The sequence below is a fragment of the Lampetra planeri genome, chromosome 42 (assembly GCF_965212315.1).
Source record: "Lampetra planeri chromosome 42, kcLamPlan1.2.h2, whole genome shotgun sequence".
NCBI lineage: Eukaryota > Metazoa > Chordata > Hyperoartia > Petromyzontiformes > Petromyzontidae > Lampetra > Lampetra planeri.
Window position 1 is genome coordinate 791,497 of NC_136148.1, and position 19,124 is coordinate 810,620.

A 19,124-nucleotide genomic window follows, 5' to 3' on the forward strand; every position below is an offset into this window, starting at 1 on the left:
AGACAGACAGAGGCACACGTGGATGAGAGAAGACACGCAGGTGAACGACATCATCCAAGTGAGCGGGGCATGGGCAGGATGCAATTGCCGACGGTCAAGAACGGTGCCGGAGCAGCATCCGAGGAATGGGACGTGTCCGACAGGGCGTCCACCGAGGAGACGGAGGGATGGAATGGGCTCGTGCGCAGGTGCTGGGACGAATGTTGCATCGCAGGATCACGAGAGAGAGCGGCGGCTTGGGGAGTCCTTAATCCAGCAGTGGGTTACTCGTGGCTGATGATGGTAATGATGAGAACCAACCACCCCCCCACCTCCCCCCATCTCCCGTCGTCAAGACCCTTGCCCCCCCCCCTCCCAGGACCCTCGTCCTCCCGCGTGCACGCCTCTCTCGCTCTCTCACTCCCGTCCTTGCATTAAGACCGCGGCGTGGGCAATTTGTCCCAATTGTTCATTGAAAAACCTAATCTCAGCAGCACTGGTTCTCAAGCACCTCGGAGGCACAGCGGGGGGAGATGACTGCGTTGTTCACTCGGCCTTCAGGAGGGACGCGCGGAGCCTCGCGGGAGCGGCGCATGTGCTCGGCTCCATGGCCCTTTGACCATTTGTCCCCGGTTTCGTTCAGACTGCGCGACGGCAATCAGCGACGTGTCACGACGCGGAGAGTTCTCTCCGGCGCGTTTGCGGTTATCGCCGTGCGCCGTCCGGTGCGTCTCTCCGCGTGCTGGCAGCATCTTCGGCGCGTGGAGCGAAACGTGGTACGCGCGAAAGTGCCGCTGCCGAACGCAGCCGCTTTTGTCTGTTTTACACCGCACCAGATACCATTTTAAGGCTAAGTCGAGCTAGGAGAAGCCCAGGACCGGTTCAGACATCCGTTACGGGTGTTGGCCATAAGCGGGAATCGACCTCGGATTGAGTTCATAGCGCAATGCGCTGACCTACTACACTAATGCGCTGACCGCTACACTAACACGCACGCACCCAAGATCTTGAGCACTCGCACATTCAAACGCCCACGCCTTTACACACTCGAACGCCCACACTAGCCCTGCCGCCCGCTGTAGCTCGAGAGGGAAGAATAAGAATAGGGATGCCAATTTATTTATTTATTCACTGTTCGGATGAGAAACGCGGGGGGAAGTGGGGGGGGCGGTGGGCCCTTCTCGTAATGATGACACTTGAGCCTCGTGCACCGGGCGGTGCTCGCCGACACGCGGCGCGCACGGAATGCCGATTCTCCTCGACGGGGACCATCTCGGCGAGAGACCGAGGAGGGATCGCGGCGCCAAACACGCGGCCCGGGACGACGCAGAACGCTCGTGCGACCTTTTGCCCCGCGGGGGTTTTGCACCGAACGCCCGCGTGCGGCCCTCGCGAAATAATTACCGCGGCCGGCTTTGAGCTGTCTCCGGCAACCGGTGACACTGCTCGGAGCCAGGCCGGATGTCTGAGGCATCCGTTGTTCGCCGTCATTTATTTGCTTATTTGTTTATTTCTTCGATTTGTCACAAACTTCACTGCGCTGTAGGGAAATTAATCCGCCGATCGTGGATGACGACTCGACGAGATAACCCGAGGGCGGGCGGGCGGCCGGCGCGTCGGGGCGGCGTGCCGGGAGATCGGTGACGCGTCTGCTGGGAGACGATGGGTGGTGCAATGGTTAGCTCACCGTTTCAAAACCCGGCGACCAGAGTTCGATTGCCGCTCACGGCCACCAGCAACCAGTGGCGATTATCAGAACGGGTCCTGGCTCTCTCCTAGGTCCGATCATCTTTAAAATGAGCACCCTGTGCGGCACTGGGAGACAAAGACGGCCGGGCGTGTGCCATGCCAGCTTTCATTAGGTGCTACTAGCTGACAGCACTTGCTCCGGACAGTCTGTCGAGGCTACACGGTGATCGTTGTCTTTGTGTGGCGGGAGCAGGGCCACGCCTCATCGGCTCCAGACGCGGCCGCTTGGCATCGCCCGCCAGACGAGCGGCGGGGAAAACGACGTGGCGACAAACGCATCGTCAAAAAGGGCGCACACGCAGACCAATTCGCTGTTTCCCTTCCGTAAGCGTTTGCCATCATCGTCGTCATCATCACGGCATCGGTCGGGGATGCTTTGTGGATTCATCACTGGTTTGGCGCAACTTTCATCGATTTGTTTGGCTTTCGCTCCGGCGAGTCCTGAATTGCAGCACAGCTTTACTCTGAAGTGTCGTTTACGGGAGCTATACGCAGACAGACAGAGCCGACGCTTAACAAAGCATTCACACTCTCAAAAACCTCGGTTGCACACGCGAGGAGGAAATGGACTCGTGAGCCGGATCGTGATCTCAAACCCACCGGCGCCGAGTGAGCACGCAGGGAATGACGGTGGCAGTGGTCGATGGAAATTACAAAACGAGTTTTCAAGTGGCCCCAAGATAAAAGCTGAAATTATCACCACAGGTGGGGTTAAGGGGGAATGGGGGGGGTCTGTATTTGGCAGAAATTTTCCTGGGCTCCACCACCCCCCCCCCCATCTCAATGCATGCCTCCTTCCCCACCCCCAACCCACGGCGATTTTCGCTCCATTACGAAGCAATCTGTGTTAATTGCGGTCGGCGCAATTATCCGACGCGCGTTTGCTCGGGGGTAGCAATTTTCCCGCGGAGCGAGGCCTCCGCATCGATTCCCCGATTCCACACCCACCCCGCCACCCCCTGCACGGCCGCTCTCGCCCACAGGGTCATCGTCCTCACCATCGTCCTCCTCACCGACGGTGCGTGGTGTGGCGAGTCGACCGAGCACGCTCACCGTGTAGTATTCTCAGGTTTTTTCGGTAAAGTCACGTAGGTAAAAACATTAAAATTAATGAAAGTAAAATAAAACAAAACAAAATAAAATTCACGACGTTTCGGAGGCAACACAAGTCTCCGTCATCAGGTGGGACCGTCACAGCCGAATTAGCTGCATCAAGTGAAGCAATGATTCAAGATGTAATCCCTTATAAGCAAGTTGAAGGTAGGTGGAGAGGGGGGGGGGAGAGCTTATCAGGCTGTGGTAGCCAATGAATGGAAACGTATCGGGAGGGAGGAGGAGCGGTGATCAAAGACTGCACGCAGTGCTCAACACAATGAATGGAGACGTGTCGGGACGGAGGGCGAGCGGCGATCAAAGACTGCACGCAGTGCTCAACACAATGAATGGAGACGCGCCGGGACGGAGGGCGAGCGGTGATCAAAGACATCCCGTAGTGCTCAACACAATGAATGGAAACGTGGCGAGCGGTGATCAAAGAACAATGAAGAGATTACTGTTAAACACTGTGGATGTTAACACTCGGTGAAGTAAATTAAAATAGTGCCTGTCAGATAAGATGGTCCAAAAAGTGTAATTAAGTCTTCTCACCGTGTAGGTTCGCGCGTGAGAGTCGCCGTCGATGCGGCACAACGTGGCCATCTCCTCGGGAGCGGCGTCACACTCCTCCAGCTGCTGCGGGTTGTACGCCACCTGCTCCACGGGCTGACGGCGCAACCACGGTCACCACCACGACCAGCACCACGGCAATTACCACAATCGCGACCGTGATCACGATAGCCGTTCGAACCACAGCTACACGAAAACTACAACCGCAATCAATCTGAACCCAAAAAAATCAGTTTACAACCACGGTTGACAACATGATCCGCAACCACAACCTTGGTGATAACGTCGCGGCAAAGGAGGAGAAGCTCACACAGTGGCGCCCACACTAGCCACACACCAGCCACACACCAGCCTACCAGACACCTCCAAAACAGTTCCACAATCAGCACACAAATTGCGAACGACATCACAATGAATGTTTGACGTCCACTGTGAAGCAGGCGGTGCACACAGTACTTTTTACGGTAAATATGCCCGCAATATTCACCAGGGCGGCCACTCGACTCGAACCGTGAACCTCATTTAATTAATTCTGTTGTATTACATGGATTGGGCACTTGAGTATGGAGATCGGTGATGCCTGCCTCTGGCTATTATTATAATTATTTTGATCATCAAGAGGCACAGTCTCAGCTGCTCCTTCAGCCCGGCACATAAGTCATATGTACACGCGTGTGGGTGTGTGTGAGTGCGTGCGAGTGTGACCCCGTGTGTGTGGAAAGCGGGGGTTCAAGCCGTTAGTGTGCTACGATTCGAACCCTGCAATTCGAGTTCAATTACTGCTCACAACAAATATTGGCGACGCGTATCTGAACCGGTTTCTCGCTCCCCCTAGGTCGACTCAGCCTTAAACGAGTACCTCGTGCAGTATGTAAACATCAGTACTGAGGATACAAAGGCCGCCGAGTGTGGCGCTCACCACACTATCTCATTTCACACGTGCGTCCTTTAATTTGCGGCGAGCGTGCCAATCCAGCAGGTTAACAACCGCTGTGCCATGCTAAATGGAGTAATTAGCATTTCCCGGCTCGGCAAGGAAGCGTGACAGCTGACACTCGATTAACGAGCAAATCTATGCCGGCACGAGCGCGCATCGCCACATGTCCCGGGTGCCAAATAACACTCATTAGCACCGACGAGAGAAACAGTTTAATCGGTTGAATAAATACCCGAACGAGCACGTGCCGCGGGCAGGCCGGGCTGCTGCGTCCGTAGCGAATGCGGCTGTCGAGCGATGGGACTCCCCGTCTCGCCGGAAGGACGGCGCGTCACGCCCGCGAGCGATCTCGACGCCGCGGCACTGTGAACGCCGTGTGGATGAGCCACGTTCACTGCCCGCATTGCCGGACACGGGCGTGCGCTCCGCCTGCCATCCAGCGCTTCGGAAGCGAGGGTTGGTGTATATATGTGTGGACGTATATATGCGTGTATATGTATGTAGAACTTCTTTCGCACCATACCTAGCCAACCGTACCAATAGGAGGTGCAGGCTTCTGTGAAACTCCCAAACCCGCCGAGCTACGAAGTAGCAAGGTGATGACAGCACAGCGAGTGGGTCAGTGAACCTGTCTGCCGGGACCTCGTGAGCGTTGTCCCATCGCATGCTTGGCGGGGTTTTCTCCGGGTTCTCCGGTTCCCTACCACGTGAAGCCAAACCCGCACGAGTGGAAAGATCATTCTCATTGTGGCCACATCACATACGCGTGACGAGTTCCCCCCCGGGTTCTCAGTTTGGCTTCGCGTGGGAGGGTACCATCAAGTGAATTGGCCAAACATCCCGATGCAGCAGGACGCTCCTGAAAGAGTCTCGAGACTCAGTGAGGCTTTCCTGGATAAACCAAACCCACTGTACGAACAAATGCTGTGCACTCGGGCAGCGTTTGCCAACGTCCTTGCGTGTGTTTGTGTTTGACACACGAGCGTCTCGCCGGCGCCAGGACCAGCGCGAGGAGGACACCAGAGCGGGCACCTGCACTGCACGGGCTCACGCCACGCCGCCGCTGCCGCCACCTACCCGCCGCTCAAAGTCGTCCCCTTGAGTCGCTCCGTTCGCTCCGTTCGCTCCACCAACTCCACCCGCCAGCAGCTCGGCCCAGTCCCCGCTAGGCTCGGCCTTCATGAGCGTGAGCTCCAGCCTGCACGCAACACGAAGGTGCACGGCTCGCAAGGCGGCCACAGACTCGCACCCCCACGACGCGCCGCACCCCCACGACACGGTCGGTCTTTGGGTTGCGGGGGTCACGATTTGACTCGCGCATTGCTTAGCGTGGCCCTGTTCATACCGTCTCATTTTTATGTGTTTCACGTGCACCGTTTCTATTTTTAAGGGACAAGGCAATAATAAGTGAAAGTCAGAGGAGAAGAGGCTGGAAGATGTTGAGAGCCTGGACTCGAACAGAGGTAGGGAGTCGACAGCACGGGTGGCTGGGGAGAAAGACTTCTAGACTACAGGGGCAGCAGAGGAAGAGCAGCAACCTCCACCAAGCGAAGGCTGTGAACAAGCGTGGCAGCTGTCGACCGTAACTTGAAAGTATTTATTTTTTCCAATTAATAAAGCTTCAGGCTCGAGTGGAGCAGCCCCGTGACACACAGCGTGAGCTTACAGCGGTTTGTTAGTCTGGGCCGTGTCTGCTCAGGCTGGATGTGGCCCACGACTTAATTTCATACGGCCTGTGGCCCCACGAGGCCTCCTCCCATTTCTAAACCGCCTGCAGTGTTTCTCCGTCACTGCGAGCATCTTCGCCATACTGATCGGGCACTAGAGGGGGGGGGGGGGGGGGGGAGTATTTTCGACTTGGCAGTGACGTACGTTTAGCTTTGCGTTGTTATTAACTGGACGACGCTTACGTGAGTGACCTAACGTTGTGTGTGGCCGATCGGGGGAGCAGTGGCACATTGGTTAGCGCCTTGCGTGATAAACTCAGCGACTCGATTCACGCTAGCCACCAACACCGGTGACGAATATCCGAACAGAGCCTGGGCCTCTCCTGTAGGTTGACTCGGCCTCAAATAAGTATCTGGTGCGATGTGTGAACATCAGTACTCGGGAGACAAAGGCGACCGGGCATGGTGTTGGCCACCCACCCCCTCGTGTGCAGTGCCAGCCTTCAAAGGTTCTCGCTAACAGCTCTTACCCAAAAAGTCGACTAAGGTTATACGGGGGATCTTTGTCTCTGCGTGACCTTCAATGGCCACGCAAAGGTTCCAACCACACAGCGTCGAGCTCCAGCCACTTTGCAGACGAATAAAGAACAACCAACGTACCTGACACCATCACCATTGTAGCCACACACGGCGATCACGAAGGCGATATGTCTCACAGATGGGTCGGAACCGCCGAGCGGTTCGCATGGTTTTCAAATTGGGCAATTGTAGCCCACGACGCCGGCACGTGGAGTCGCATTCCGGGCTGCCGCCGGGGTAGAAGCGAGAAAGCCCTGGAAGCAGGCGGGGCAGGCGCTGGCGCTCGTCTCGCACAGACGGCGCCGCCGCGGCCCTCTCGGCGCGTGAGTGACCGCGCTCCCCATTAGCGCCACTTCCCTCTTCAGCCCCTTCCCATGGCGACGTGCCGGCGCTCCGACGGAACGCACCCACGGCCCCCACCGCCCCCACCGCCATCCCTCGGCCCCTTCCCTTTTGTCAGCTCCACAATCACAAACACCCCCACATTCCGCTCCCCCCCGCCCCCGCTCCACTGTGGCGGTGGTGTCTCAGCGAGTGTGTACCAGCAGTCGACGTTAATTAGCGATCGCCAGTGGAGCAGCTCTGGGGGGGGCGGTGGAGTGGGGGAGGGCTTCGCTGCGGATTCCGCGCGGAGGAAGTTACTCCAAAGCAGAGCACTCGCTCGGAACGCTGCGACGTTCTGGAATGCCTCGCTATACGCTGGGGAATTCCGGATCCAATTGAACGCCTTACAAATACAGCTTGTATCGTACAAGTACAAGAATGATTGCCAGCGTTTCATCATCCCACTGCTGGATGTATGGTCACACTTCAGCACGCTGGTCAGTGTGGGTGGCTAAAGGGTGGGAGGTGCCCAGGACTGGTTCAGATGTCGCTTTGCCACCGATGTTAGTCGTGGCCGGGAATCCAGCTCCGGTCATGCATTATACAAACACCCACGTTGCACTGCGTTGCTTTGTACTTGTCGAGATCGACAAGCAGCTCAAACAATGGAACACAGCGGTCCCTTTGTGCCGATGGGAGTGGGTACCGGGATTAGTGGGCTCTGAAAAGGGGGCCATTCCCCACGTGCCGTGTCGGTCATGGGGGTCGTTTGGCCATACCTGATCACGCTGGCACCGTGGGACACACCGTCACACACTTGGCGAACTCCAGAAGCGTCCTGGCTACGTCCCAAGTCACTCGTCCCTGCAGCCGCATCACTTCCTGTGCGTGTCGGTTGTGGGGGGCGGTCGCGTGGAGATGTCCCCCCCACCCCCCCAGGGACCCCCCCCCCAAGTCTTGGTGACATTGTACGAATATCGATGCAGGAATTAGCATCAAGAACAAGTGACTGCCCAAGTCAAGGAGCCCTTGTAAGGTCCTCATGAATTATGCATGGCATTCTGGGAACCTTCGCCCAGTCCGTGGATGGAGTCCGAACGCGTATGTTTACTGAGAGCGACAAACGGACACGTAAACGCGCGAACAGACAAGCGCACACACAGATATACACACAAAGGCCCCTCATAAAGCCTTCACCGACTGGGAGGGCACATGCTGTTCACGAACAGCTTTGAAGGCCGGCGCGGCACACGAGGGGGTGGATGGCCAGCATCACGCCAGGAAGTCTTTGTCTCCCTAGTGGCGATGTTTACACAGCACACAAGATTCCCATTTGAGGCTGAATAGACCTAGCGGAGGCCCAGAACTGGTTCAGATAATCACCACTGATGTTAGCCGTGAGCGGGAATCAAACCCTCATGTAGGGCTTAATTCAGCCGGGTCTCATAAATTATGTCCACAACCCAACACACCACATCCAGTTGCCCTCCCGTTTGCTATTTCAGTGGCTGCTAACAGTCGTGTGCCGGAGACACGGGAATGTTCCGCGGGAATCTGAGCCGCGGTCTCATCATCGACGTGATGGATGCGCAGCCCGAGCCGTCGCGTGGCCGGGGAAACGGACAGGATGTGAGGGTTGCGGGGGTCGCGGAGTGGCAGGAGATGCGTCATGCTCAGCGGTATCCGACTCGTAGGGAGCTGTCTGCGCGCGTTCTGCACTGGGCTGGATACGTGGACGCTTGGCACGGCACCCCATGGGCAACACTTTTAAAGGGCTGGATCGATAAAAGCACGAGGGGGGAAACACGTGGCAACGCCCGCAGGGGCGATCGCTCACGCCGCCACCCCTCAGACAAAGAAGAGCAATGGCTCTGCGCGTCTGAATCAAAGCCTCCCTCCTGAGTGCTGACTTGAATGAGTTGAATGTTGACTGCAGGTGGTATCTCTTGTTATGACCAAAATGCTCATTTGCCGCGTCCTAAACGCGTTGAATGGACGACGCGAACAGAAGGACGTGTCCATTGTTATCAGTCCCTGCTGGTTTGGCACAACATCTCTTATTGGCAAGACATCACCAAGCATCATCTATCCACTGCGGAATTAATGATCTATGGAGACACCTGAACACGAGCCGAATCTCATCGCTCCGTCTCCACAGCGGATGCCCCCCCCAGGCACACCCCCCCCCCTTTTATTGCCACTCCGTCGCCAATCTCCACCATTGGTGACGTGTCATGTGCAAGCCTTTACTTCACCGTTTCCATACTGCATCTGCATGGGAAAGGACACTTGGACAGAAGAGTGAGTTGAACCCGGGTTGGGAGACGCACGCTTGGCAGCAAGGGGAACACGTGTATTAGAGAGCATGGGCTTGTTTGAGACACCACGTTCACCGTTACCAAGGGTGAGCTCGGGGTTGCGTGGTGTTCTGTAAAGCACCGCGAGGTCTCGCGTGTGACCGGCGCTGCGTAAAAATAGAGCATTGGTTGGTTCCTGAGTGGAGGTTGGCCGGACACGTCGCAGCAAGGGACCATGGGTGGTGGCGGCCGATACCGATGACGGGAGTTGCACAACGGAACGCGCTCGGCCACGGAGACGGAGCGATGAGACCGGCCCGTGCGTAGAGCAGGTGCCGAGTGGACCGTTAACGAGGACGTAAGAGATGACGACGGCTCGGGGAGGCCTTCATCCAGCAGCGGATTGTTCATGACAGCTGCTAATGATGACGACGATAACGAGGGGAAATGACTCACCGTCCCGGGCTCCAGGTCCACGCGCTGCCCTCGGGGTCGGCGCGGCCCGCGAGCTCGCCCCGCAGCAGCGTCGCGCCGCCCTTCACCCCGACCTCGAGCCGCTCGGGGGTCACCGTCACCTCCACGTCACCCTTGGGCGTGTCCTCCGGGAGGTCGAAGGTGACCGTGACATCCTCGGACGTCTGCTGCCACTGGTACGGGGGGGCTGGGCGAGGGGTGGGGGGAGCGCAAGAGACGCACAGACGCGCAGGCGAACACGGGAGAAGAGGCGACGGCCAAGGGGAGACGTTACAAGACTCTCACAGAGAGGTAGAGTAGGCACTCGGTCCATCAGAGCCATCGAGAATATCTTGAATAAAAAAGGCAGCCGACTGGTGCAGGTGTGCGATTAATCTGAGGCGAGCGACTTCCCTCTATCTACAGGCAGGATGAGAGCCCGTTCACATGGCAGTGGACACGACGGGTCCCTCACGGGAAAGAAACGTCGCCCGCGTGGGTCCGTAGCGGCGGCGACGGTCACCGTGGCTTGTCTGCGTCTCATCGCTCATGGAGCCGCCGTGATCACCACCCGCGTTCGAATTCGGAGTCAGCCGCTCGCGACGTAAACCGGGTTCGAGTGCGGCGAGTTGGTAGTCCCAGCCTCGTCACGGGTGACTGCACAAACTGGCCACCATCATAATGGGATGCCATGGTGGTGAGATGTTAACTATCTCGCCTAGAATACAGGTTGTGGGTTCGATCTCGACCCTGACGTCTGCTGTATAATTGGAGTTTGCATGTTTCCCCCACCAATGCGTGGATTTTTCTCCGAGTCCACCGGTTTTTTTTCCTCCACATTTAGAATCATGCATTTAAAGAATTTAGCTGCGACATTTCCATGTGATAAGCCCCTTTGTTGAGCTATCATTTGTTACATAGCTCAGTGGGCCTCACCTGCAAAAAAAAAAAGTGTTATAGTTTTTAGACAATGGCCCCTGGAAGCGGATATCACAGAGCTACTCCTGAAATCCCTTCAAGCGACCTTTTATCCACACACCATGGGGCAGCACTTTGCGACCCGCTTCGCATACCAAAGGAATATTTGCTGTATGACAGTTGAACAATCGTGGCGGATCGATCGATGGACCGTTACACGGCCCCTCGGCTCCTTTCTCTTATTTTGGTCCCTGGAAGCTACGAGCGCTGCTGGCTGGGATGAGACACTGGAGCACGATCCTAGCCAGTGAGACGGCCTGGGGCCTGGGGAGATGGCGCAGAGGGCGAGGAGGGTGCGGGGAGAGCACGTGAGGGCGCGTGAGCAAGCGAGCGAGCGAGTAGGGTTAATCGTCCCTTCAGCGAGCGACCCCCTTTTTTCCTGGGATTGACAAAACCACTTGGGGACGCGGACGCAGCTCAAATCGCGGCGCGGGAGATGAAGGGGAGCGAGAGCAACGGTGAAATGGACCAATGATGCCACCGACGCTCCTTCCCCGGCCCCACGCCACCTGCGTCACCAGCGATGAACGTGGCGAAGCTGATGAACAACATCGAGCTCGCGTGCACGATGCGATGGAGATTATGAACGCCATCGCGCGGCGTACAGCAAACATCGGCGGCAGCGGGCGACGCTATCCCACCAGGTGAGGACGTGCGACTGCTCTCCGGAGACGACAGTGCGATGACGCGACGCAGGCAGCGCTCGGGCTCACGTCTCCCCACCGTCGGGGAGTCGTACGTCGCACTCCACTCCATGGTTTATTTGTCAGCTCGCACGCCGCGCACCACTCCACCGGGCACTCGGAGTCCGGGGTCACTTTGTCCTGCGAAGGTTTTTAGTTTTTTTCTCGGTGCGTTGGGCGGTGCCGGGTCACCGGATCTTTGCCCATTGCCGGCCCACGTTGCAACCACTTCCCCAACCAGGGCTCGGCGCCCGCAAATTATTTTTCATTTTTTACAAATTCATTATTTCTAAATGAGAAAAAAAATGGAAAAAAAGGAGAAAAACTCCATGATGCTCAACAAAAAACAAATCACGTTTCACAACACGTTTAGAAACAAAAAATATCACGATCAATCGACTCACAGCGGAAGCCGCTCGGCCCAGAAGTGGCGGCACTCTCTTTGTCGTGGCCCAGCAAGGATAAAGTGAGTGCGTTGCCACGTTTGGGGGTTGGGGGGGGAGGCTGGATCGGTTCCCGAGAAGTTCTTGAGAGCGAAACAGAAAATTAATTCAGCCGAGCTCGAGGGGCGTATCGACATCTCACGCCTCGCCCCCTCCCCGCTGCCCCCTCCCCGCTGCCCCCTCCCCGCTGCCCCCTCCCCGCTGCCCCCTCCCCGCTGCCCCCTCCCCGCTGCCCCCTCCCCGCTGCCCCCTCCCCGCTGCCCCTCCCTCGCTGCCCCTCCCTCGCTGCCCCTCCCTCTCTGCCCCTCCCTCTCTCTCGGCAGCTTCTGCTCCGGTCCCCCTGCGCACACATCTCTCCTTCCCAGCTCAAACTTCCTTTCGGGAAAAAAGTATTCACCCTTTCCCGTCCGTCCGCCGCGCGGATGGTTTGCCGGTGACGCCGTGGCCCGGCGCAGGCAAGATCTCATTGTCGCTCCCTTTCCGGCAGATCCTCGCTCGCCTCCAGAATAGCAACGTGACATTTCACATTCGTTCCTTCGCTCTGTCGACATCTCGACTGTACCCACGACAGCCCAACTCTTGCAAATGAAACGGCCTCCACGACCTGCGATATATATTCCTCCTCCCTTTCCACCCCCTCCACCACCCCCTTCCGTCGATGCCTAAGCGTTGGCGGTGCTGTCGTGGCCTGACCCTGGCGATCGTGCAAATGTGCAAGACACACTCGCCATCCCTGCCAATTTAATCGGCAGGCTGCTGAAATAAAAACAAATTCTCCCACTGTTTTTTTTACAGAATGCGGGACGCCTGCCTCTGACGCAAAGTGCTCGATGATCGGCACCATGCAGCTTACACCGTGTGGTACAGTACGCCGCATAAAATCCGCACCTTTCACGTCGTCCACGGCCAGCTCCTTCTCCTCTTCCTCCTCCTCTTTCTCCTCTTCCTCCTCCTTTACTTCCACCTGCTCCTCCTCCTCCTCCGCGACCGGCCGCGCTGAGTCGCTTGTCACACGGAGGGCCCTGTCAGCCGCGACCACGATGCCGGCACCCCACGGCTCCAGGGCGACGTAGAATGGCGCCGAGGGCCCCGCCAGCTCCCGCCGCCGAGACACCGAGAAGCGCGCCGGCGCCACTACTCCTGCCGGCCCCACCACGTGGATGGGAGAGGAGAGCCATGGTGAGACCCGGGCGGGCGGTAGGCAACACCTAGTGGTGGGGCTAGCAGAGTTTGATTCCCGCTCACGGCCAACACCAGTGACGATTATCTGAATCGGTCTTGGGCCTCCCCTAGATCGACTCGGGCTCAACTGAATACCTAGTGCGATAGGTAAACATCGTCACTTGGGAGACAAAGGCTGACCAGAGTGGTGCTGGCTACCCACTTCCTCGTGTCCCGTGCCGGCCTTCCTAAGTGTCTGCTAACAGCACTTTCCTAAGAGTTGGTTTAGGCTATACGGGGATCTTGTGTCTTTGATGCTAGTGATGGTGCCAGCAATAATGTTAGTGATTGGACTGGTGGTTGGGTTTGCAGTTGAGTTCGAGGTAGGGCTAACCAAGGTGTTAGTGATGGGGATAGTGGTGGCGAGAGTAATCACGTCAACTCGTAATGTGTAGCCGCACAGGATTGGGCAGTGTTCGCGGCTGGGCTATGGGTAGTGCTGGTGGCTGGGCGAGAGGTGCTACCTTCGTCTGGCTCCAGCGTGAGCCACTCGAGCGCGCTGTGGAAGCCGCTCTTGCTGGAGGGCGCCGGGTCGCGCTCCACGCGCAGCAGCAGCAGCTCCAGCACGGCTCCAGCGGCGCCGGCTCTCTGCAGCCCGTCCACCACGAGCGAGGGTGTGCTCACCGCACCGCTATACACCACCTGCAGCGCACGGCACACGTGCACCACGTTGCTGGCATACGGATCGATGTGAGTAGGTGCGTATACGTTCGACGTAGTGAGTTCTTCCCGTCACTCCTCACCGGCAGCGCAGTGAGATCTCGCCTCGACTACAGGATTGCAACTCCGTCCTCGACCTTCCATCGAGTCACCAAGAAACTCCAACGGTCGCGAAACCATCTCGCTCGGGTTGTGCTCGGCATTACCCCCCGCCTCCCTCAGCTCCCTCCACTGTCTCCTCACCATCGCCAGCAAGGCCGGCTATATAAGATCTCCTGCCTCCAGTCTCTCCTCCACTGGCTTCGCACCATCGCCAGCAGCGGGGTGAGCTGTAAGATCTCAGATTGTCTGTGCCACCACCGTGCCTCCGGTCGTCCACCGTGTCTCTCCTCGCTGCTGTCAGCCTGCACTGCAGCTCACAGTGACATCTTCCGCAGCAGCAGCAGCAGCAGAACAGTGACTCACAACCTCCTCATCCTCCTCCTCTCTACACTAAGGACCAGCACCGCCACTACCGGACGTCATTTCTCCGTGGAAGCCACCGCCATCTGGAACACGGCCATCATCACCGTTCCGCTGCTGCTGCAACTATCACAGCAGCAACATGAGCAGAGAAACTTAAAAGCCCCCCCTCCTCTTTCCCCCGGCTTTCAAGCGACACTGCACGTGGCTCCGCGCCTCCGTCACGCTCACTCGTGTCTGTGTAACATGGTGCGTGTTACAAATTGCGAGAGTATCCTCAGCATCGTTTCCGCAGGCGGGACGACGCAGCGCAGCGTTGCGAAAGAGGCGATCGGCACAATCAGATCGCCGAACGGCGCCGCCGCCCGCTCGCCCACCCGCACGCGCCCTTCCCGGTGGCGGCCCGGCACGCCTGAGCGCGTGGTTTCACTTTTCATGTTCGGGGGGAATAATAAATAATAAATGACGTGATTAGCGGCGGATCCACACGGTGCGCGCCCTAATCGAGTTAACGCAGTCTCCCCCCGGGCGGCACGAGACAAAGCGCGGAGTCTCCGTGCCCCCCCACCGTCCCCCCCCCCGCCCCCCCACCCAACGGTACTGATTATCGAGCGGTGGCTGTGACGGCGCGTCGGTAATTAAACACGAGCCCCTGCGGACAGCGCCGCTAATTGCTCTGCTGCCGCCACTGCGACTGCGCTCACACGCACTCGCGCATTCATGCACTCGTGCACACAGTGACGCACGCACTCATTCACTCATTCACTAACTCACACACTCATTCATTCACTCAGTCTCACGCACGCACTCACCCCATTAAATATGCACGCAGTCACTCACCTGGTGCAATCTATGGCGTCACACTGATGTATGGGCATCCCTCGACAGACAGAACAGATACATTGCTGAAATGTTTTCTGTAAAGCGGCATTCTGCAGATCGAACCCTGTTTATCTATTGACTTCCATTACAGAATTGAAGATGCATTCCCATGGAAAGAATTTCGGACCAAAGACGAAAATGAAATCACGCTTAGGAATGCCACAAACTTTTGTTAATAAAAAATACCCTACAGTAGTTAACCATCGTTACATTTTTTCCTCTAAATATTTTACAATTCAGAGACTCAACATGCCGTGAACGCGGATTTAACGTGACGTACATCAAATTTGTTCCCTCATGTACAGGCGTCGGCAAACAAAATAAGAGTCATTTTTTCGAATTCTGTAAAAAAAAAAACTCAGTATTTCAAGAGCCGCAATGCGTACGGTGATTACGAGATGGTGGTCCTTATTAAATAACATGACCAAAGCGGTCCTTAAAGAGCCGCACGCAGCCCCGGACCCACGGGTTGCTGACCCCTGCTCAAGTTATTTTGCAGCGATATAGCCGGCAGTACTGCCCAGTCAACGACGACGAAAGTCTACACCCAGGGGTAAGGAACCTTCTTCTACCGCATCCCACTTTCAAATCTCTTCAGCAAGTCATCGCACGTCAACACGCACGAATGTCCGCCACTCCTGTCACGCTCGCACTCCGCTGCCGCTCCAGCAGTAAGCTGCAAATATCTCGGACCAACAGACTCCGAGACAGCTTCTACCACCAGGCCACCAGACTGTTGAAAAGCCATCACTGGTTGTATATCTGCCCTGTCCTCTTCACCCACACTCACACAAAAACACACACAAAGCTCAAACACACACCACACACACACGCAGTCTCCCGCATAAAAAAAGACAAAGATCCCCCGTATAGCCTTAACAGACTTTAAGAGCAAGTGCTGTTAGCGAGCACCTATAAAGTCCGGCACGGCACACGAGGGGGTGGGTGGCCAACACCACGCCCGGCCGCCTTTGTCTCCCTAGCGGCGATGTTTACACACCGCGCCAGGTACTTATTTGAGGCTGAGTCGACCTAGGGGAGGCCCAGGACCGGTTCAGATAATCGTTTCTGGTGTTGGCCGTGAGCGGGAATCGAACCCGGGTTGCCAGTTCGTAGCGCAGCGTGCTAACCGCTACACTACTGGTTGTGTCATTTGTCCTCACACACACACACCCTTACTCACGCACACACATACAGACACATACACAGTCAACGCTGCTGTCCTATGTATATAGAGACATTGATCACTGGACGCTTCCAATTTATATAGTGTTTAGACACACTGTATTTACATACCGTACACTCGACAACGCTCACTCTAATATATCTATTGTTGTACATATCATTGATAGTATATGTTTGTGTTCATTCATCCCATGCATATATGCACAGATTGCTACTTTGATTATTGTTCGACGGGCAGGTGTGGTTCAACTGTGGGCGCAATGCGTGTCAGCAGCGTACACTCCATCCGTCAACAGCAGTGAGATAGGCCTGTAACTTGAGGCCTCATCTTCTGGCTGTCCAGGTTTCACGGCAGGGCCGTGATCTTTGCTCCCTTCCAGGCTCTGGGGATTGTGCCACCGAAATGGACGGTGGTAAACAAGGCCGCGTGCCAGTCGTTGCCGACAGGTCCCAAGTTTTGGCTTTGGTGGCCAGAAGAGCGTCAGCAATCTCTTCCCTTGAGTATGGACGGGAGATCGTGGAGCTTGTCGGTAGGCTCCTTAAGGTTGCAGTGAGATGTTTGCGCACGTCTTGTTTGTGTTGCTTTTTCATTGCGGCTTTTGTGCAGGTGAGGAGGCGAGAGGCGATTTGGTTGGCAGTGACTTGCGGCACTTTTTTTTTTATAGGTGGTACGTTGGCGCCAAGATGGTAAAGAAGATTCCACGCTTTGCGGCCGGAGTGTGCAAAGTTAATCACCAACTGTTTCTCGCCAACGCTGTTGTCTGGCCGAATTTAGAATCTCTAATAGTGCTGATGCCTTTGTCTCGTCGCGAGTTCTTTTGAACGCTTTCAGGAGTTCACCGCTCTCCAGATTCCAGCATGGAGTGTATCGCTTTCCGTGGCCTCTGGGGATATTGTTGGTGGCCGCTTCGATGATGGCATTGGCAAAAATGTTGTAGCTATGCGGCACCGGGTCAATGGTTTGCAGCACTATTTCTGTTTTGCCCTGAAAGGCCGACCAGTCCGCCTTCCGGAAGTTCCAGCGAGCAAATGGTTTGGCTGTGATCATCGTAATTTGGAGTCCAATGTGGACGATTGCTGGTCGGTGTTGGCTTCTGGGGAATGGTCCTCGGATTTTCCTTGTCGCGTAGGGCGGGAGACCATGGTGGTCTTTGGACACAAAGCAGAGATCTGGATTGTGCTCCCCCATCGAGGAGAGTGGAGACTCCCTCTGTTTAGGGTCGAAAATCACAAACATCATTTATGGACGACCAGTCAGTCAGTTGATCTCCTGCTTCATCATTTGTGGAATAGCCCCATTGTGTGTGGTGGCTATTAAGGTCACCCACATATACCGATGGATGTGCTGTAATAGGGATCATTGGAGTTGGCCAGGGATTCTTCGGCGGTTTATCCACGGTGGTCATGGACACATGACCTATTCTGATGGTAATGGTTCATGTTTCATTGGTCGTGACTTCTTGTCACCCCATAGTCTGTAACGCCTTGCGTGATGTAAGTGGCGAGGCCGTATTTCGGATGGTTAATGGTGGAATTATGTCATATCTGCTGATTTTATAATTCACGAGTCGTTTATCTTCAGCGTGGGTTTCCTGGAGTGCTACAACGTCAATGTGTTCTTGATGTAAACACTTTGCGAGCACCTCACACTTTGCTCGTGAGAGGCCTTCCACGTTAAGTTGGTATACTCGTAATGTTGGTCCCACTCTTCTTTGACTGATAATTTTGGCCCTTAAAAGGACCGTTATTTTGGATGCGATTTACATATTTGAAATCGAAAATATGCGATATCCAAAAATGACGAAGTAACGGTATTAGTTGTACAATGAGGCACTTAACAGTTGGGCCGCGAGAAGGCTACCATCTGTTAGGACAAGTGCTGTAAGGGAGAACCTATGAAGGCCGGCATGGCACACGAGGGGGTGGGTGGCCAGCACCACGCTTGGCCGCCTGTGTCTCCCGAGTGGCGATGTTTGTTACACACCACGCCAAGTACTCAATCAAGGTGGAATCGACCACTTACCATACACGTGCGCGCACGCACGCATACTTAGCTCGCAGCACGAGTGGCTTGCAGTAGCACTTACCTCCCACGCAGCGTCGGTCTCCACGGCGCGAGCGCCCGTGTGCAGCACGAGCAGCGTCCCCGCGCCGTCGCACAGTGCCGCCCGCTCCTCCGACAGGAAGTGCATGGATGTGCTGACGCGCCCGGGGCTCCCCGCCACCTCCCGCGTCAGCCGGAACACGGGCACCGGCGTTCCCAGGTACGTGTCCTGGTGGGCGACAGAGCCAGCGCAGCACGGATAGATTCAAGCTGGTACCTATTATCTAAACACGACTGGTCGCGTTTAACCAACCGCGAATCATAGCGATTCACTAAACATGACTAATCATAATTAACTCAACAAGACTTGCCACAGTTAACTAAAAATAACTCGCAAAGAACCAACTGCGACTCGTTTTGGTTCACTAACCACAACTCATCGCAAGTAACGAAACACGACTCATTGCCTGTCACGCACCAGCGCAACGCGCACGCGCTGCACGCGCCCGGCGCGGTCCACGTAGTAGACCGATGTCGCGTCCCAGGGGTCGGCGACCAGGTGGTTGCGCATGCCGTAGACGCGCACATGGTCGCGCGTGTACAGGTCCTCCGACAGCTCCACCTCGTCCACACCTGCGCACACACGACGATGACGGCAGGTCAGCCATCTCCTCATCCCCCCCCCCCTCTCTCCCCAAGTCCAGTTGTGCTGCGGATGGCAGAGGGACACGGTAGCAGTGAACACTGATGGTCGTACTCTACTGAAGAGCCCTAATGAGGACGGAGCCGGACTAACGTTGTGTCTTTGTTGCACCGCCGCTTGTTGTTGGGATGTGGCCACATTTTCTCAACTCATTGAGCCGGTGGTTTTAAACCACAACATGACCACACGTTCAGTTATTGCGAGCTAGTGGTC

General features: G+C 56.3%; 1 protein-coding gene across 1 annotated transcript in view; it reads right to left on the reverse strand.

Moving 5' to 3' along the window:
- The window catches only part of NUDCD1 (NudC domain containing 1), a 31,712-nt gene that overhangs the window by 5,175 nt on the left and 7,413 nt on the right, over positions 1–19,124 (reverse strand). The window contains exons 2-8 of the mRNA XM_078613690.1: positions 18,687–18,841; positions 18,252–18,437; positions 13,440–13,617; positions 12,643–12,894; positions 9,654–9,858; positions 5,408–5,528; positions 3,376–3,489 (exon numbers count right to left, since the gene is read on the reverse strand). Coding sequence (XP_078469816.1) covers positions 3,376–3,489; positions 5,408–5,528; positions 9,654–9,858; positions 12,643–12,894; positions 13,440–13,617; positions 18,252–18,437; positions 18,687–18,841 — 1,211 coding nt within the window. The remainder of the gene's footprint in view (positions 1–3,375; positions 3,490–5,407; positions 5,529–9,653; positions 9,859–12,642; positions 12,895–13,439; positions 13,618–18,251; positions 18,438–18,686; positions 18,842–19,124) is intronic.